The sequence below is a fragment of the Lissotriton vulgaris genome, chromosome 3_1, assembly GCF_964263255.1.
Source record: "Lissotriton vulgaris chromosome 3_1, aLisVul1.2, whole genome shotgun sequence".
Lineage (NCBI taxonomy): Eukaryota > Metazoa > Chordata > Amphibia > Caudata > Salamandridae > Lissotriton > Lissotriton vulgaris.
This window is the reverse complement of record NC_141689.1, coordinates 1476599825-1476620791: the sequence shown is the minus strand read 5'-3', so window position 1 is coordinate 1476620791 and position 20967 is coordinate 1476599825. Positions and strand designations below refer to the sequence as shown.

General features: G+C 51.5%; 1 protein-coding gene across 1 annotated transcript in view; it reads right to left on the bottom strand.

The window, feature by feature from the left end:
* Positions 1–1860: 1860 nt before the first annotated feature.
* The window catches only part of SMARCAD1 (SNF2 related chromatin remodeling ATPase with DExD box 1), an 833806-nt gene continuing 814699 nt past the window's right edge, over positions 1861–20967 (bottom strand). The window contains exon 24 of the mRNA XM_086961941.1: positions 1861–2398. Coding sequence (XP_086818067.1) covers positions 2337–2398 — 62 coding nt within the window. The 3' untranslated portion in view covers positions 1861–2336. The remainder of the gene's footprint in view (positions 2399–20967) is intronic.

Genomic DNA, 20967 nt, shown 5'->3' with positions numbered 1-20967 from the left:
TGCTAAGAATTTTGCTATCAACTCTAGGTGATTGATATGGAACGATTTTTGTTGAGTGGTCCATTGTCCTTGAGTTGTATGATGTAGGAGAAGGGCTCCCCATCCTGTGAGAGATGTGTCTGCTGTAAATACTATTTGTGGAACAGTTTCGAGGTACGGCCGCCCTTTTGTCAAGTTTTTGGTGTCCACCACTGCAGAGAGTGATGTGTGCGGCTGTCTACCAACACCAGGTCTGTTAGTTGTCCTTGAGCCTGATTCCACTGTTGTGCTAGACAATCCTGTAACGGACGCATTTGCAGTCTTGCATATGGTACGATGAAGATGCAAGATGCCATCATGCCTATTAGTCTCATGAACACTCTGGCAGGGAGAGAATGTTGATGTTGGAACTTTGCGACTAAGGCTTGAATGCTCTGTATCCTTGCTGGACTGAGATACGCTAGAGCTGTAAACGTGTTTATTGTAGCCCCTAAATATTGATGTACATGAGAGGGCTGTAGGTGCGACTTTGATGTAATTGATTGTAAACCCTAAATCGTGCAATGTTTGAATTGTCTGATGTGTGTGTTGAACACACTGATTGAATGACTTGGCTTTTATGAGCCAATCGTCTAGATAAGGGAAGACATGCATTTGTTGTCTTCTGAGATGTTCTTCTACTACTGCTAGGCACTTTGTGAAAACTCTTGGTGCAGTTGTTTCCCCGAATGGAAGGACTTTGAATTGATAATGCTGTCCTTACAGTACAAACCTTAGATACTTCCTGTGAGAAGGATGTATAGGAATGTGGAAGTAGGCGTCTTTTAGATCCAGTGTTTTAAGGAAGTCGCCTTGTTGCAGAAATGGGAGCGCTTGTTGTAAAGTGATCATATGAAAATGATCTGAGTGTATATAGTGATTGAGGGGCCTGAGGTCGAGAATTGGTCTTAGTGTCCCGTCCTTTTTGGGTATTAGAAAATAGAGCGAGTAAACCCTGTTCCTTGATGTTGTAAAGGAACTATTTCTATTGCGTTCTTTTGAAGAAGTGATAGGACTTCTTGTTTGAGTTTGTTAAGTTTAAATACGTTTTTACGTGTCAAAGTACTTGAAAAGCAGATTTCGAACTGGAGCGGAAAAAGTTCATCCGAACCCAGTGGCGGAAAAAAACAATCTAATGATTGAGCCGATGCCCATGCGCACTATCGTCCAAGGGAGGAGTCACCTATCTCGTGACTACAAAGACTTCTTCCAAGACGACAATAACATGCAATCATCCGAGCCCAATACCAGGTGGCGATCTAATGCACAGTCTAAGATCTGCAGCTCATATGCCTCGAACACTCTGTTTCTAGGACAACCAAACCTGTGCAGTGCAAAGCCCATTTCCTAGTCCACAGATCCAGAAATTGTGTTGAGCTTTTAACAGAAATGCATTTCAACTGTATTGGAAGTAAGACAACCACAAATATTCAGGATGTGTGGTCCTAAAAAGAAAACAGAGATGATACCTGAATGCTTGCCCGTGATTGCATGCGATGCACAAGGCCCATAGATTATGGCGTGCTGGACTCATAACAATTTACTATAGGCTTTCCCAAATTCACTAATAGACACAAAGACAATATCAGGATAAAGCATTCCTATAGACTAAGTATTTGATTTAATGGGATTAACTTATCCGAACTATCCCATGTAAATGTTCACATTTCACTTAGCAGGAAGTTTTGCGACAACAGTAAATTAACTTTTGCTATTTTTTATATTCTCTACTAACATATTTTGCATATAGTGATGAACCGTTACTTCAATCCATCTACAATTAATATTTTCAACATAACGAGGAGGAACCTGAGACAATAGATTAAAATGCAAAAACCAAGGCCAAGTGATCAATTTAACTTTTATTATCAGTTTTATTATTTGATAAGCAGACAAAATAAAAAAAACAAGCACGTTGACAGACAGGCATTGTCAAATAAGGCACATGAAAACAATCTAAACATCATCTATTGAAATAGTCTTATAGAGGTAGAAATACTTACAGTACAAAAATACTTACATATCTAAAACACAAGTAAATCTGTTACGATGACAACAATGTTCCCATTTCGAAAACTGCTTTGTAAAATGTATTAAGCAACTGCTGGGATTAGAAGTTGTATTGTTTTGAGCGATTTGATCGCTTACTTCCAAATAGCTGGAAAACATTCTCAGTAGCTATGTTTGAAGCAGATTGTTATAGAAAAAAATTATAAATTTTCCGAAATCCCCTTGGATGAGTGTGTAAATTCTCAATGCGATATGATTTCATGTCCTTCCTATTCTGGTTCGAAATATATACATTTGGAAGTGCTATGTTAAAGCCCCAGTGAAGCTTTTAGTAGAGTTGCCATGTCAAGCGTGATGGTACCTTCCTCGTCTGTAGAAGAAAAAAGAAATATAATGCTATTATACAACTAAAATGCTTAAATTCAGTTTTACTGTAGGCAAGATAAAGCCCACGTCAGATTTTTAGGTTTACCAAATGAGAAAGCATGAAATCTTACAAAAATGCAATATCTGGTTCTATGTCACACACTCAAATAAAAATAAAACAGTCTGGTTCATTGGTTTTGGGCAAAAAAAATCATTGTTTGAAGTGGGTGAGTTCGGAGTTTCCATCATGTAATTTTTTTTAAAAGAACAATTATATTATTTAAAGTCATACGGCTACTACATAGACATCCCTCACTAACTGGTAAATACGCAACTGTATTTCTAATAGTTAATTCAACCCTTGTTTTTTTAACTGACTAGGCTCACTATTCATTTCTAAAAGGCCTTAGTAAATAAACTTCACGCCAAGGACAATAAGTAGCCTTATGTTCTCCTATGTGAAGAGAGAAACACTAACATTTATATTTTACAGGCTGGTAATACCCAAGTTCAAAGAGCAAGCTAAAAGTGCGAAAAGCAGGGGTTAACATTTAAAGTTAAAAAGGACGTGCTCCTTGCATTTCCAGTGACTGGTAATAAAAGCAAAGCCAAATGTCCTTCTTCAATGTGTCAATGCATGTAAAGACAAACATTCGCAAATGTGGTTTACATGTGTTACATCCATGCATACATGCTGTTTCTCCCATTACACTCCTCTTACAGCCTTTGCCAAGTGAGAAATCAGAATCACATACACTTGCTGCCTTAATAGCATTGCTTCTTGACCTATATATCTACATTAATTTGCACTGATATGCCACATAAGAACAAGTTACTTACCTTCGGTAACGATATATCTGTAAGAAACAGTAGTTAGTATTAGATTCCTTACCTAAGAATATCCCCAGGCGTCAGACTGGATCCGGAAACTTTTGCGTAGCAGTACCCTTGTGCGTCGGTAGGCGTCGTCTGCGGCTCTGCGTCCGTCGTCGTTGGCGCCGGGATGCCGTCGCCGGAGTACTTAGACGCCGCCCTCGCGCGCTGACGTCAGTTCTTATACATAGCTTTTCCACGCCAGAAACGCGGAGCGATGATAAAAACCAACACTGGTTGCCATGAAACTAGGGCCCTGATAGGGGATGACCTTTACCCTAGATATCGGTTTCGCAGAACGGGGAGGATGGGTGGGGTGGAAAGGAATTTAATACTAACTACTGTTTCTTACAGATATATCGCTACCAAAGGTAAGTAACTTGTTCATCTGAAAGAAACAGGTTAGTATTAGATTCCTTACTTTAGAATAGATACCCCAGCAATACCAAACCCGGTGGTGGGTCTGCGAACCAATAATCACACCAGAAAGTCCTGGAGGACTAGTATGAGAGCACACGTTTTGGGTCCCGATGGTGAAGCCGCTCTTCCTCTTTTGAGGGATGCAGTGGAGGAAAGAAGGTGGGCAAGGTGATGGACTGCCCGATGTGGAAGGCTGTGACTACCTTGGGCAGGAAAGAGGGTCTTGTCCGCTACACAACCGTGTCCGGATGGACAGAAAGGAAAGGAGATTTGGAATAAAGAGCCTGGAGCTCACTCACTCTCCTGGCAGATGTGATGGCAACCAGGAAAGCAGTTTTAAGGATAAGAAGACGGAGAGGACAGTTATGAAGTGGCTCGAAGGGAGCGCACATCAGATAAGTTAGAACAAGGTTCAAGTCCCACTGAGGCATCACAAAAGGAACAGGGGGAAACATATGAGTGATGCCCTTCAAGAACCTATTTACAATTGGGGACTTGAACAAAGATGTCTGATCAGGTAGCCTTAAGAAGGCGGAAAGGGCAGAAAGGTAGCCCTTGATAGTGCCCAGAGCAGAGCCCTGCTGGGCAAGAGAAAGAAGGATGAGGAGAACCTCAAAAAGGGGGGCATTGAGTGGATCAACAGCCTTTGCTGTGCACCATGCCACAAATCTGTTCCACCTGCAGGTGTATACCGACTTTGTGGAGGGACGCCTGGCTACCAGAATCACAGTACAGACTTCAGGAGGCAAGTCAAATGACCTCAACTGTCGCCGCTCAATCTCCAGCATGGAGGTGGAGACTGGACAGGTTCGGGTGGAGGACCGCCCCCTGCTGCTGCGACAGAAGGTCCTCCTGAAGAAGGCAGACCACCCGGGGGACCGACAGACATACTGAGTAGCTCGGGATACCAGTACCTTCGAGTCCAGTCCGGAGCCACAAGGATAACTTGGGCCCGGTCGTGCTTGATCTTCTTCAGCACTCTGGGCAGAAGTGGTATAGGCGAAAAGGCGTACAACAGACCGCAACTCCACTCGCGACGAAAAGCGTCTCCGAGCGAGTGCCGCCTTGGAAATTCCAACGCGCAGAACTGATGACATTGCGACTTCTCTTCTGTGGCTAATATATCTAACCAAGGCTCTCCCCACTGCAGAAAGAGGCCTTGCGCCACATCCGAGTTCAGACGCCATTCGTGATCCATCATGCACCGTCGGCTGAGTTTATCCGCCCTGGCGTTCAGAGAACCTGCCAGGTGTTGAACCACCAGGGTCACGCCCTGATGTTCCAGCCACTGCCAGAGGCGCAGAGCCTCCTGGCAGAGGGTCCACGACCCCACTCTGCCCTTATTTGTTGGAGTACCACATGGCGGTGGTGTTGTCCGTGAACACCTGCACTACACTCCCCCGGACAGAGGGGAGGAATGCCTTCAGTGCTGGACGAATCGCCCTCAGTTCCAGAAGGTTGATATGGAGACGGGACTCCGCCGGAGACCAGAGGCCTCTGATCTCCGCCTCTCCCATGTGGCCTCCCCAACCTAGGAGGGAGGCGTCCGTCACAACTACGTGCTCCGGTTGGGGTAAGGAGAGGGACCTGCCGCTGACCCAATCGCGGTCCATGAGCCACCACTGCAGCTTCTCGCAGTGCCCTCCGAGATCAGGACATGGTTGGACAGGTTGCCCTGATGCTGGACCCACTGAAATTTCAGGTCCCACTGCAGAGCCCGCATACGCCATCGGGGGTGATGCACCAGAAAGATGCAGGAGGTCATCAGCCCTAGAAGCCACAGCGTCAACCTTACCGAGACCCGAGATAAAGGCTGAAAGATTGGAATCCGAGCCTGTATATCCCAAACCCGCTTTTCGGGAGAATAAACCCAAAACCGCGCCGAGTCGAGAACCGCTCTGATGAAGAGGAGCTTCTGAGAGGCACATTGATGAAAAACCCCAGCTGGGGCAGGAGGTCTGCTGTTGTCTGGAGGTGGCAGATGACTGTCTGGGGCGAGCCCGCCTTCAACCCCTAACCCGCCTTCAAACCACTAACCTGAGCAGAGCTGCGGCCACCTCCATCCCTTTCGTGAACACCCGTGGGGCGCTGGTAAGGCCTAAGGGGAGCACGGTAAACTGAAAGTGCTCGTGGCCTACCGTGAACCGCAGGTAGCGCCGGTGGGCCGGCAGGACGGGAATGTGGAAATAAGCATCCTGCAAGTCCAACGCTACCATCCAGTCTCCTGGGTCCAGGGCAGACAAGACCTGAGCCAGTGTCAGCATCTTGAACTTCTCTTTCCGGAGGAAGCCGTTGACGTTCCGTAGTTCCAAGATAGGGCGCAGGCCCCCTTTGACCTTTGAAAGTAGCGGGAGTAACAACCACACCCTACTTCCGGCCCAGGAACGCGCTCGATGGCCCCTTTGGCCAAGAGGGCCGTAACTTCCTCTTGTAGAAGTTGCAAGTGATCCTCCGACACACAGTGGCATGGCTGGAGGGGTCACCTCGAAGGGGAGGGAGTAGCCCCTTTGGACGATTTACAACACCCACCTGTCCGAAATGACAGTGCGCCAGTGGAAGTGGTGATGGCGAACCCTGCCCCCCACTGGTGTCACATGGGCCTGAAAGCACGGACTAGGAGGCTTTAGAGGCCGGTGCTGCGGGGGAAGGTGTGGACTGGCCTCGCCGTTGTCACCGACCACCGCCACGGCGGTTCCCATGGCGGTTTCCACAGCCGCCACCGCGTTGGATGATAGTCTGCGGTGAGTGGCTGGCAGCACGTGTGGGAGCACCCCTTCCTTGGCCACGAAAGGAGCGAAAGGCACCCGTTTGCTGGCGCGGGCCAAGAGGCACAAGGACTTGGCCGTAGCCCTGGAGTCCTTAAAGCGCTCAAGCGCATGGTCTGCCTTGTCGCCGCAAAGGCGACGGCCATCGAACGGCATGTCCATAATAGTGTTCTGGACATCGGCAGAAAAATTGGCGGACCTCAACCAGGCGTGGCGCCGAATCGCCACCATCGTTGCTATCGCTCTGCCCAGTGAGTCGGTGGTATCCACCCCACACCGGATAGAAAACCGTGCTGCATCTCGACCCCCCGCAAGGGCTTGGTTGAGTTTAGTCTGGACCTCCGCCGGACATTGTGGCAGCACGTCCGTGACCGTGTCCCACAGAGAGTGGGTGTAGCGGCCCAAGAGGCACGCGGTGTTGGCTGACCGCAGTCATAAAAACTTAGGGAGGAGAATACTTTCTTACTTTCTTACCGTATTGCTCGTACCTCTTGGATTCCCGATCGGGCGGGGCCGTCGGGAATGCGTTTTGGGAGTTGGAGGCCTGGATGACCAGGCCCTCGGGGTGGGGTCGGTGGACAGGAAGCAGGGGTGGGTGGACAGGAAGCAAGGGTCGCCCGGAGCCGGGCGGTGGCGTCTGGCCACGTTCCTATCTACAGGCTGACCTGCAGCGGGCTTGGACCAAGTGCCCACAAGAACGTCTGACAAGGCCTCATTAAACGGCAGCAGAGGCTCAGCCGAGCTTGACTGCGGTTAAAGACCTCAGTGAGGAGGTTAGTCCTCACGGCCACGATGGGGAGTTCCAGGCCCAAGGCCTTGGCCGCCCGCGTCAGCACCACACTGTAGGCAACCCCCTCCTCCGTAGCCATGGTGGGAGGGGAGAAAAACCAGTGTCTGGCGAGGTGTCCAGCCCACTGGCAGTCCCAAGCTCACCTGTCCAGTCCTGCTGAGACTGACACTCTCGTGTCAGAGGGTCCTCAGACCCCTCCCAATCCCCCTCGTCACCCATCTCCTGGTATGCAGGTTCAAAGGATGGGGCCGGTTCGTGGAAGTAAAAGTCTCCATACGACGTCGAGAGCGGCGCCGCTCCGGCGCCGGAACCGAATCCAGTGAGGGCTTGCGGTGCTGGGACCGAAGTCGCCGGCGGCGCCGGGGCCGAAGCACCCGACGGCGTCGGAGCCGAAGCACCCGACCCGCTAGGCCCCCCAGCCGGGATCGCTGGGCCCGAAGGTGCCACGGAGCCCGGCGGAGGAGGGAGAGACCTCATGGCCATGAGGTACCTCTCGATCTCCTCTGGCGTCGCATCGTGCCTAGAGACCGGAAGGTATGGGGCAGGTTGCGTCTCCCGCAACTCCGTCGGAGCCGCGTGGGTGGTGTCACCCGAACCCCCGGCAGCGTCGCGCGAGCGTCGGGGTGGGTCGGAAGAGCGATGACGCCTTTCCGACCTCTCATGCCCCTTACCTGAGGATCTTGATCCCGAAGACCGATGCCAACTCTCGGAACTACGAGGGTTCCGACTCCGTGACCGGTCCCTCGATCTTCTGTGCGACCGGGACTTGAACGGCGCGGACCGGCTGCCAAGGCTCAAGCCGCTTGCGGGACCGCTCCCGCCTAGCCTTAGACGTCAGGGCCCGGCAGTCTGAGCAGGTGGGGTCGTCGTGGTCGAGGCCTAGACACTGAAGACACCGGCGATGGGGGTCGGTAACCGACATCAATCGGCTGCAGGAGCAGTGTTTGAACCCGGGCATCCCTACCGGCACCGGAGGAGTCGAACGACTCGAGAAAAACAGATCAAAAGATCAAAAAAGTTTAGTCAAAAATTGACTAAGGGGTAGAGCTTCTCCGGATCTGCGCTACCTGGCGCAGAAAAAAGAAGAACTGGCGTCAGCGCGCAAGGGTGGCGTCTAAGTACTCCGGCGACGTCATTTCGGCGCCGACGACGGACGCGGAGCCGCGGACGACGCCCAGGGGTGTTGCTATGCAAAAGTTTCAGGATCCAGTCTGTGACGCCTGGGGATATTCTAAGGTAAGGAATCTAATACTAACCTGTTTCTTTCAGATTGCCCTATCAGTCGCCCTCAGGCACTCACCCCTATGCAAATTAGGGTGGGAGAAGAGAATCACAAGTGGGATTCAGAACTCCTAGGCACGATGGCAAACAGACATGGTTTTGATAGGTGGGATTTGATAGGGATCTCCACGGTGGGAGACATATGCACAACCAGAGGAGTAATTCTATTTACTGATTTACAAAATACATTCAAACTAGCCCCTACTGAGGCCTTTCCATATCTACAAATCCGACACACTCTCCTGGCAGCATTTCCCTCTAATGAAGCCCTACCAGAATTGTCTCCTCTGGAAGAACGCTTCTCCACCAAGGCAACCTAACTCGCATACCGTAAACAATTCCCCAGACACTCTTGCCCAGCTCCAGCAACGCTGGGACGCAGACCTAGAAGACCTGCAGGAAGAGGATTGGTTTGATGCTCTTGCCTCCCCGCGAGTGGTCGCTAGAAGACTATGCTTCCGTTTAGTACAGTTCAAAATTCTGCACAGAGTCTACATCTCCTGCATTAAAGCAGAGTCTGGTGGCTCAGTGGACTAATGCTTCCACTGCAGGGGCTTGTGTTCGGCGTCATGGTCACAGGTTCAAATCCAGGTGGGTCCACTAGGCCTTTCATCCATCGGAGGTCGACTAAAATGAGTACCATTGAGTTGGGTAACAAACATCTGTTATTCAGCGCCAAGGTCCCTACGAGTAAATGTACGCTTTACAAAATGCACGTTATGTTACACGAGTAAAAATGGGCAGGCAAACAGACACAAAGTGCCTTAGGAAATGTGGCCAAGTAGGGACTTTCTTTCACATTTTGTGGGAATGCCCAAATGTCCAAACATACTGTAATGGGGTACTAGCATGCATCAGTGAGACCACCTGTACTACTACAGGATCGTCAGCCAAACGGTTGTATGATGTCACCACGCACTACTTTACCACACACGTTTTTACAATGCAGATTTTCAAACGCATACCACTACCACGCATTTAAATTCAGTCACATTTGACATACCTTTACCACGCAATCCACTACCACACACACTTAACACGTTTACAGTAACATAAAAATCCAGCCATAGTCTAACACTGCCACCTACTGCTCAAAAATTACACAATAATCTTAAACAATATTCTAAACGAAATTATATATTAAAGGAAAATTACCTTTATGTCTATTACAGGTTTACTTTTTTGGGGGAGACCCCCCAACCCCCCCTTTTATATTTATCCGTAAAATATATAAACTAAACACTGCATAGTCACCAATTAAAACATATATGCGGTGTAAAGACTTGCTTGGTAAAGACAAGCGTGGTTAAGTAACTCCGATGTAAAACATGTGTTGTACTTGCATTTCGTGGTAAAATCTTTATGGCAAATGCTGTTCCCCCAGCAAGACTATGCCTACCCAATGTTTTGGAAGCCACAGACTTGACACGAGCAGACCAAATGTGGGTAACATTGGGAATTATGGTAACCAAACTCAATATAGCCCAAATGTGGGGGGTGGCAGCTACTCCTTCCCTGAACGACTGGAGAAGAAACATGGATTGGTGCATAGTGGCAGATAGATCGGTATACAAGGGCAGGGGATGACCAAGGAAATGGGCGAAGGTTTGGGGTAGATGGAATACACACAGAGGCAGCCCATGTATGGCCCGAGAGCAAGAGCTGTAGATACAATCATAGGTATTAATGTTATGATAAAATTGGGAGAGAATGAATGTGTTCCCCCTATTCACCTGGCATTGTTAATAATATCTAGAATAGCTTCCTTCTCAGGTCAACTTTCAGAGACAAAGCTTACCCAGAAGTGTGACATCCTGTATAACCAAATGCACACAAACTACTGCTCACGGTACATCTAATAACTTCCATGTGATGCACACACCCTTTTTTTGTTTGTTAATAAAAAGAATTTACAACAAAAAAGTTCTCACCAGGTCTATACTCCAGAAACCTGGTTAGATAAATCTTAACAGCTTTTGCCATATCTAGAAGGTTAGACGGAGACCTGGAGGGTCAGCCGAGCACAGGGGAGAGGCCTCCGGTGAGGACCGTCTCCAGCAATCGTACAGACTAGTAACTTCCCCCCCACAGATGGACACCACACCAGAATGAGTTCAACACACTTTATATACGAATCTTGAAGCAAGGTGGTATGGTACAGTGGGGTCAGGACACGAGGGTCCTCTCAATTCTAGTCTCTACAGGGGAAAGGGGTAGCGGGACAGTCTTAGTACCGGTCCGGTACAGGGGCGGCAAGAGGGAAGCTCACAATCCTCGAGCTTGGGGATCCGTAGAGATGGGCCGCGGCAGCGCCAGCAGGCTAGGTCGAATGTTCACAGCGAGGAGGGCCGCGGCAGCGCCAGCAGGCTACGATGATGGTTTACAGCAAGAAGGGCCGCGGCAGCGCCAGCAGGCTAGGTCGATGGTTCACAGCAAGAAGGGCCGCGGCAGCGCCAGCAGGCTAGGTCGATGGTTCACAGCAAGAAGGGCCGCGGCAGCGCCAGCAGGCTAGGTCGATAGTTCACAGCAAGAAGGGCCGCGGCAGCGCCAGCAGGCTAGGTCGTTGGTTCACAGGAGAGGGCCGCGGCAGCGCCAGCAGGCCTTCAAGGATGAGTTCCTCACGGTGTCTCTCGACTCCAAGATACAACTGCCTTCCTGTTCTGGAGCTGCCCCAGTTATAGGTCTGGTGCCCTTTGATGTCCGGACCCTCGCACTTGGAGGTCGGGAGGTCCGGGATGAGGGAGTCCAGACACCCAGCAGGGGGGTGGAGCCAGTGCCCGGGGAGGCCGGGGGCGATCGACACCTGGCGGAGGGGAGCCATTGACACTCCTTCTCCCATTGACCCGCCAAGTGGTCTCTTCACCCCCTGGGTGGATGGTGGTGCCTCGATGTCGGGGCCTGGCCAGGCCCAGGGTTGGGGTCGAGCCGAGGCCACGCGGCCTTGCCAGGTAGTGTCCAAAGATGGCGGCTGGGCCGGGGCAGCGGTGCTGACGGGGTGCCCGGGCCAGCCGGTACTGGGGTGTTCGGGGCTGGAGCTCTGTTGTAGACGGGTCGTGGGTTGCCCCATCGGGTTGCCGGGATGGTTCTTGTCGGGGATACAGGGAGAGCAGGGGTTCGGTCCCCGCCATGCGGGGAGGGAGCGGGCCTTCCACGAGGCCTGTCCAACATGCGTCCCCCCCCCAGCTGAAGGCAGGGAGAGTCACCCATCCTCTTGGGTACTCTCCTCGCCGAGGCGGAAGAAGCGTGACAGGCCGTCTGCGTTGGCGTGGTCCTGGCCTGGACGATGCTCCACAGTGAAGTCCATCCCCTGCAGGGAGATCGACCAGCGCAACAGTTTTGGGTTCTCCCCCCGCATCTGCATCAGCCATTGCAGGGGTCGGTGATCTGTTTGTACCCGGAAGTGGGTGCCGAAGAGATAGGGCCGGAGCTTCTTGAGGGCCCACACTACAGCGAAGGCCTCGCGCTCGATGGTGCTCCAGCGCTGTTCTCGGGCCAGCAGGCGTCGGCTGATGAAGGCCACTGGCTGATCGACTCCCTCGGAGTTGTGCTGGGAGAGGACGGCCCCAATGCCATGATCTGATGCGTCCGTCTGCACTATGAACTCTCGGCTGTAGTCGGGGGCCTGGAGCACGGGGGCGGTGCACATGGCGGCATTCAATTTCTCAAAAGCTGTTTGACAGTCCGGAGTCCAGTTGACGGTTTTGGGGTTTTTCTTGGATGTGAGTTCTGTGAGGGGCCCCACGATGCTGCCATAGTCCTTCACAAACCGCCGGTAGTACCCGGTGAGCCCCAGGAAGGCTCGGACCTCGGTTTGGGTGACAGGTGGTTGCCAGGCCTGGATGGCAGCGATCTTGAGCTGGAGGGGGGCCACCAGACCGCTCCCCACTTGGTGTCCCAGGTGGGTCACGGACCCTTGGCCAATCTGGCATTTGCTGGCTTTGATGGTGAGCCCGGCCCGCCGGAGGGCGTGCAGGACTTCCCGGAGGTGGTGGAGGTGATCTGCCCAGTGGCGACTGTATACAGCAATATCGTCCAGATAGGCGGCGCTGAATTCCTCGAGGCCCGCCAGTACCTTGTTCACGAGTCTCTGGAAGGTAGCGGGGGCGTTTTTCATGCCGAATGGCATCACTTTGAAGTGGTAGTGGCCATCCGGGGTAGAGAAGGCGGATCGCTCTTGGGCCCCTGGGGTGAGGCCGATCTGCCAGTAGCCCGCTGTCAGATCGAAGATGCTCAAGTAGCGGGCGGCCCCCATGCGGTCAATCAACTCATCCGCCCGGGGGATGGGGTGAGCGTCTGTTCTGGTAACAGCGTTCAGGCCCCGATAGTCCACACAGAACCGGAGCTCGGGGGCAACGCCCAGGGCGGCCGCCTTGGGGACCAGTACGACTGGGCTGGCCCAGGGGCTGTCAGATGGCTCGATCACTCCTAGAGCCAGCATCTTGGAGACTTCGTTCTGGATGCAGGTGCGCACTCGATCCGGCACTCAGTACGCCCTGTGTCGGATAGGGGGGCTATCCCCGGTGTCCACGTCGTGAAGGCACCAGGGGGTGACCCCGGGGATGAGGGAAAACAGATCTGCAAATTGTAGCAGGAGGTACCGGCAGTCTTGGCGTTGCTCTGGGGATAAGGCATCGGAGAGTCTGACCCCTTCCACGGAGCCGTCTTGCTCGAGTGTCTTCAGCAGGTCAGGAAGGGGCTCGGAGTCCTCCTCCGTCCCACTATCGGTAGCCATCAGGAGGCTGAGTTCTGAGCGCACGAAATGTGGTTTGAGTCTGTTGGCGTGGAGGACCTGTGGTGACTCCATGTCGATCAGGTAGGTGACAGGGCCCTTGCGCTCTATCACCTTGAAGGGCCCGGTCCATTTGTCTTGTAAGGCGCAGGGTTCAACTGGAGACATCACCCAGACTTGTTGTCCCGGCTCAAACTCGATGGAGGAGGCATGCTGATCATACCATCTCTTCATGTCCTCCTGACTGGCTTCAAGGTTGGCTTTGGCGAGTTCCCTGAATCGCCGGGTCTGGTTGCGGAGGGCCAGAAGATATTTGTATACATCCGGGGGAGTCTTCTTGGGGGCCACCTCCCACCCTTCTTTGACCAGGCAGAGGGGGCCCCGGACGGGGTGCCCATATAGGATTTCGAATGGGCTGAAGCCCAGGGATTTCTGGGGGACTTCTCGGTAGGCGAACAGGAGGCACGGGAGCAGCACATCCCATTGGCGACGTAGGGGTTCCTCTAGGCCCATGATCATCCCTTTGAGGGTGCGATTAAACCGCTCGACCAGGCCATGTCCTTGCGGGTGGTAGGGGGTCGTGAATTTGTAGGTGACCCCGCACTGTTGCCAGAGAGACTTCATGTATTTAGAGATAAAGTTTGTGCCCCTGTCGCTGACGACTTCCCGGGGGAAGCCCACCCGCGAGAAGATTCCCATCAGGGCCCGGCCTACCACGGGCGCCGTCACGGTCCGAAGAGGGATGGCCTCGGGATAGCGGGTGGCGTGGTCCACCAGGACCAGGATGAATCGGTGCCCTTGTGCTGTTCGGGGGTCCAGGGGCCCCACAATGTCTATTCCCACCCGTTCAAACGGAGTGGCGACGATGGGGAAAGGCTGCAAAGGTGGTTTGAGTTTTCGGCAGCTCTTCCCGCTGGCCTGGCAGGTTGGGCAGGCCCGGCAGTGGTTGGCTATATTATTTCGCATCTTCGGCCAGTAGAAGTGGGTTACCAGACGGCTGTACGTTTTGTCTTGCCCTAGGTGTCCGGCAAGAGGCACATCGTGTGCTAGGTTCAAGAGGAAGTCTCTGAAGCGGAGGGGGACCTCCAGCACCCGGCTGGCCCCCAGCTCGGCAATCTTTTGCTCGCTGTAGAGCAGGTCATTGTCCCAATAAATCCAGTGGGCCCCCGAGGTGTCTCCTGTGCTCTGGGCGAGGGCTTGCTGCCGGAGTCCCTCAAGGGAGGGACATGATCTCTGTTCCTGTTGGAATTGTTCCTGAGTGGGGCCACCCTCTTGACGCCACTGGGCCAGTTCGGGAATGTCCCGGAGCCGATCGAGTCCTTCTTCGCTGTTTTCCGGAGGACAGGCTTCCAGGGTGGCTCCCTCGTGGACGATCGGGGGAGGAGGTGCTGCCGGAGCTCGACGAAGCAGTTATTAGAAAGGTGCTCCCAGACGATAAGGTCAAAGAGTTGTTCGTAAGAGGTCACCTTGCTGCCCTTGATCCACCCTTCGAAGGCTCGGCTAAAGTAGTTCACGTACTTCACCCAAGTTGTACCCGGGATCCGTTTGCAGTCGCGGAACCTCTGGCGGTACATCTCGGGTGTGAGTCCGTATCGAGTGAGGAGAGCGGCCTTCATGTGGTCGTAGGATGTCATCTGATGGTTCGGGAGTTGCAGCAGGGCGTCTCGCCCTTCGTTGACAAACCTCCCCCAAAACCCGGCTCCCCAGTCGCTCCGGGGAATCCGGTGGGAGGTCATGGCCACTTCGTAGGCTTTGAACCATTGCTGGATATCATCGTTCCGGTAATATTCTCTGACGACATCCTTGGGGATGTGGACCTTGGGGTCCGTAGTGACAGGGGGGCTCGGGTGCCCGGGGACCCCGAGATCTTTGTTATGCCTCCGAATCTCTAGTTCCTTCAAGTTGCGCTCATGCTCGTAGGCTTGTTTCTTCTCTTCTAACTCTCTCTGCCTTTGTTTCTCTTCTCGCTCCTCTCAGTCGTAAGTGTTCCAAAGTTATCTTTTGTTCCGCTAATTTGAGTTCTCCATCCAAGCGAAGTCGAGCCAGCTCCAATTCGTGGAGCCTGCTTTTCTCCCGTTCTCGGGCCTCCTCTGGTGAGAGACCCGGTCTTCTTTCTTCTGTCGGCGCGGGGCCGGTTTCGGGTGTCTCTTGGCTTTGGTTTTGGGGTACGGTCGTACCCGTCTCTGCCCAGGCTTCTAGGGCGTGTTTGAAGTACTCTTTCGTGCTCAGTCCTGTGGTAGCAATGCCTAGTTCTATGCAGAATTGTTTTAATTCTCTGTGGCTGTATTCTTCTAGTTTTTCCATCTGGAATTTTTCCGTTCCGCTCTCTTTTGTTGTCATGGTGGTCGTGTGTCGTGGGGTGAGTCACTCTCTGTACGATTATGCGTTGGCTCGGATCCCACCGCTGCCACCAATGTTAGACGGAGACCCGGAGGGTCAGCCGAGCACGGGGGGAGAGGCCTCCGGTGAGGACCGTCTCCAGCAATCGTACAGACTAGTAACTTCCCCCCCACAGATGGACACCACACCAGAATGAGTTCAACACACTTTATATACGAATCTTGAAGCAAGGTGGTACGGTACAGTGGGGTCAGGACACGAGGGTCCTCTCAATTCTAGTCTCTACAGGGGAAAGGGGTAGCGGGACAGTCTTAGTACCGGTCCGGTACAGGGGCGGCAAGAGGGAAGCTCACAACCCTCGAGCTTGGGGATCCGTAGAGATGGGCCGCGGCAGCGCCAGCAGGCTAGGTCGAATGTTCACAGCGAGGAGGGCCGCGGCAGCGCCAGCAGGCTACGATGATGGTTTACAGCAAGAAGGGCCGCGGCAGCGCCAGCAGGCTAGGTCGATGGTTCACAGCAAGAAGGGCCGCGGCAGCGCCAGCAGGCTAGGTCGATGGTTCACAGCAAGAAGGGCCGCGGCAGCGCCAGCAGGCTAGGTCGATGGTTCACAGCAAGGGCCGCGGCAGCGCCAGCAGGCTAGGTCGATAGTTCACAGGAAGATGGGCCGCGGCAGCGCCAGCAGGCTAGGTCGTTGGTTTCACAGGAGAGGGCAGCGGCAGCGCCAGCAGGCCTTCAAGGATGAGTTCCTCACGGTGTCTCTCGACTCCAAGATACAACTGCCTTCCTGTTCTGGAGCTGCCCCAGTTATAGGTCTGGTGCCCTTTGATGTCCGGACCCTCGCACTTGGAGGTCGGGAGGTCCGGGATGAGGGAGTCCAGACACCCAGCAGGGGGGTGGAGCCAGCGCCCGGGGAGGCCGGGGGCGATCGACACCTGGCGGAGGGGAGCCATTGACACTCCTTCTCCCATTGACCCGCCAAGTGGTCTCTTCACCCCCTATGTGGATGGTGGTGCCTCGATGTCGGGGCCTGGCCAGGCCCAGGGTTGGGGTCGAGCCGAGGCCACGCGGCCTTGCTAGTAGTGTCCAAAGATGGCGGCTGGGCCGGGGCAGCGGTGCTGACGGGGTGCCCGGGCCAGCCGGTACTGGGGTGTTCGGGGCTGGAGCTCTGTTGTAGACGGGTCGTGGGTTGCCCCATCAGGTTGCCGGGATGGTTCTTGTCGGGGATACAGGGAGAGCAGGGGTTTGGTCCCCGCCATGCGGGGAGGGAGCGGGCCTTCCACGAGGCCTGTCCAACAGAGTATGCAAACATTTTTCCTCCGGGGAGGGTAGAGATGGAACAAAATGAAGGCACAGTTATAACTCGTTCTTGATGAAAACATTACTTTCAGACGAAGTCCAGGTCCTCATCTCTGAACTATTTGTTCAGAAAAGTCCTTGAGTATGGCTGTCCAATTGAAAAAGAACCCATTTCCCCATAATCTGTGTGCCAATGTTGTGGCTACTAGGAAGAAAATCTTAAGTGGCAGCTTTTTAAGGTTCATATCAGAGAGGGGTTTAGAAAAAGGAGAGTAATGCCTTAAGCAATGAAGGTCCCATGAGGAAATCATAGATTTAACAGAAGGCTGCAGCAGAGAAAACCCATTTAGTAGTTTACAGCCCAAGGATTCTATTTTAGTAAGGCTTCCCCATCACTTAAGTGTAAACCACTGAGCTCTGAAAGCAGAAACTGCCAAACTCTGTTGGACAATGTCTTGCAGTAATTATATCCACTTTGGTTAAAAAATAGATTGATCTAACAATCTCTCATGACACCATGCAGAAAAGTTAGCCCAATGACTGTAAGAGTGTCTAGCAGGAAATAAAAACCTAGACTTCAACTGTTAAAGGAACTGGAAAAAAGGTTCTAATACTTTTAGACCGCTCCACTCAACAGCCAGACCACCAGACACATCCTCTGACATGGCACTAGAGCAAGAAGGGGGCCCAGCAACGTACATTGCTCTAACAGAAACACCTGTTCTGGCATTCTGGACATTATCCTGATTAATGAAAAAACTTGTTCTCGGCAAGAAAGAAGCAATCAGAATGAGATCCACATTCTTCTTCCAAAGAAGAGTCAGAAACCTTGGCTATTAAGGGGAATGAAGGAAATGCATAGTGGAAAGGGGCAATGGACATGTCTGAGCATCTACCCCAGAGAACTTTTCCTCTGGCAACTTGGACATAAGTAATTTTAGTAGAGTGCTTTTTGAACTAGCAAAAAGATCTACCAAATAGGTTCGAAATCTTTGACATTTTAAAACCTATTTGCTAAAACATCTTCTCTCCACCTGCTGAAATGGGAGACCACTTGACTTTCTGCCCAACTGATTATCAGATATGCAAGGGTTGTAAGGGAAAGATAACCGATGATTGACTATCTTACGAGGTATGATTTGGTTGGCAAATCATCTTACCTCGTAAGAAATACCAGATTCTGAAGAATGGGAGAGAAATGTAGCAGTGTGTAATACACCGCCTTAATCTCCCTCCAAATAACAGAATGGGATCTTTCATCTGGAAGCCGTTTTCTCTCAAATGTTTGATGATCCAGAGTGGCTTCTCAACAAATCATACTTGCATCTGTAGTTAAAATTAGCAGAGGAGGAGAGATAGAGGGGTCCCCCTGTTCACGTTTGAAGAAAGCACCCAGACTATGTCCACCCAAATTGCGTCTGGTAGAGAAATCTGATAGTCCAGGTCTTGGGATGAAGAATTCCAATGTTAAAGATGTGTCACACGGGTGAACAAAGGTGGTGGGAATACCATGCAACCAAAAAGAGACACAATGTTTAAAGGAGACACAAAGGATCCATAGAAATAGATTCTGTAAGCCCCTTGATAATTTTTGGGCAAAGTTGTTCTCCCTCCCCCATGCTGGCCTTATGTGACCTTGAATACAGAGCCATTGTTTGCTGGAGCTAGCATTTGAGGCCCAATACTGAAAATAAGGCAATACTACCTGGTAGCTCTCAGCAGAGAAAGACACCCATATCCCAGGTGAGTCTAGAATTGGCTCCAATGATATAGGAACAAGATGCAACTTCTTGAGGTTGATTAGGAACTCACTGCTCTACCAACATTTGCCATTCTATAGTTGTATATTCCTGAACTTTGGCTATTGGGGTGGAATGCATTAGCCCTTTGTGTGGGTAGTGATGGACCAAGTTACCTTGGTCAAAGCAAGAGGTGTTAATACTTTTGTGACGACCCTTGGTGATGATGTTAGACCAAAGAGAAGCACCTGGAACTGCCACTGGTAATCCCATTACAAAGAATCTGAGGTACGTCTGATGAGGCAAATACTGGAAGATGAAGGAAGGCAACTTAGAGATTCAAAGCTATCATTCTTTGCTGCAAAGTATATTAGAGAGAGTTTCTTCAGTGATTATATCTCCTTAGATGTATTATTAGTCTGACATTTCTGGAAAACGTTTGAACCAAAAAGATACCGGAATAAAAGCCTTTTCTTCTCCTGGCATTGGAGCTGGAAAGGAATTTGCTACTTACCAGTATGCATCTGTTCTTGGCATGTAGGGCTGCTGACATTCATATATGTGCATAGATCGCCGCCTAGTGTTGGGTCCGGATGATTGCACATTGTTGTCCTGGAAGAGTCTTCGAAGTATCACGAGATAGGTGGCTCCACCTCTGGACTACAGTGCGCATGGGCATCCTCTCCATCCTCTGATTGTTTTTCGCCATTGTGGCAGAGATGGAGTGTGATACAGGAAGATGTCAATGCAAGAAAGTAAGAGTAAGAGTGAATGCTACAGCTGCGACAGCACCGGGGAGGAGGGTGGGCGATATGAATGTCAGCAGCCCTACATGCCAAGAACAGATGCATACTGGTAAGTAGCATATTCCGTTCGAGGCATGTGGGCTGCTGAATTCATAACTGTGCATAGAATGTATAGCAGTCTCTCCCTTAGAGGTGGCTACCTGTGCCAGCTGCAGCAGTCTGAAAAAGAGTTTTGAGAACAGCCTGTCCCACAGCTGCCTGGAGTGTACATCTACGCAGTAGTGTTTGGTAAATGTATGTATGGTGTTCCATGTGGCTGCCCTACATATTTCCTCTAGAGGAATGTTCCCTAGGAAAGCCATAGATGCACCCATTTTGCATGTGGAATGCGCTCTTGGGGGCACTGTTAAAGTACGTTTAGCTTTAATGTAACATATTTGGATGCATTTAACTATCCATCTAGCTAAGCCACTTTTTGAAATAGGGTTACCTTTGTGCTGTGGTGAAAAGGCAACAAACAACTGCTTTGTCTTCCTAAAATCTTTCGTCCTGTCTATGTAATATAGCAGAGCTCTTTTCACATCCAGTGTGTGCAGGGCTCTTTCAGGTACGGATTGTGGGTTTGGGAAGAACACTGGCAGTTCTATTGTTTGATTTACTTTAGGCATGAATTTAGGGTTTGTTCAGGGCACAACCCTATTTGCGTGAATTTGAATGAATGGCTCTTGAATAGTTAGGGCTTGCTGCTCACTAACTCTTCTAAGCGAAGTGATGGCTACGAGAAAAGCCACCTTCCATGTTAAGAATTGTATCTCACAGGAGTGCAATGGCTCAAAAGTTGGTCCCATTAGTCTGGTCAACACGTTTAGGTTCCAGACAGGGGAAGGAGGGTGTCTTGGTGGAATCACTCGTTTGAGGCCCTCCATGAACGCCTTGATTGCGGGCACTCTGAACAGCGAAAGGTGCTGTCTGTTCTGAAGGTAAGCAGCTATGGCTGCTAGGTGTATCCGTATGGACGTATAGGCTAGATTGCAGCGGTGTAAGTGCAAAAGATAGCATATGATATTTTGAATGGACGCGTCCAGTGGGTTAAGTCGTTGTTACAATAAATGACAAAACGTTTCCACTTTGACGCATAGCAAGCTCTTGTTGTAGGCTTTCTTGCCTCCTTAATGATGTTCATGCAGTCAGGAGGTAAGTTGAGGTAGCCGAACTCTAAGACCTCAGGAGCCAGATTGCAAGGTTCAGTTGCTGTGGATCTAGGTGCTGAATGTCTCCATGGCTCTGCGTTAAGAGGCTGGGTGTTAGACGCAGCCTTAGATGGGGCACCACGGAAAGTTCTAGGAACGTGGTGTACCACGGTTGCTTCGCATATGTTGGAGCAACTAGGATTAGCGTCATGGAATGCTGGAGAAGCTTGCGTGCCACTAGCGGTATCAACGGAGCTGGTGGAAAAGCGTATGCAAATCTGCCTGGCCAGTTCATTCATATCGCATTCTCCTGAGACTGCGGGTGTGGGAACCTTGCGGCGAAGGACCGGCATTTTGCGTTTTCTTTTGTAGCGAACAGGTCTATTTCTGGCTGTCCCACTGTT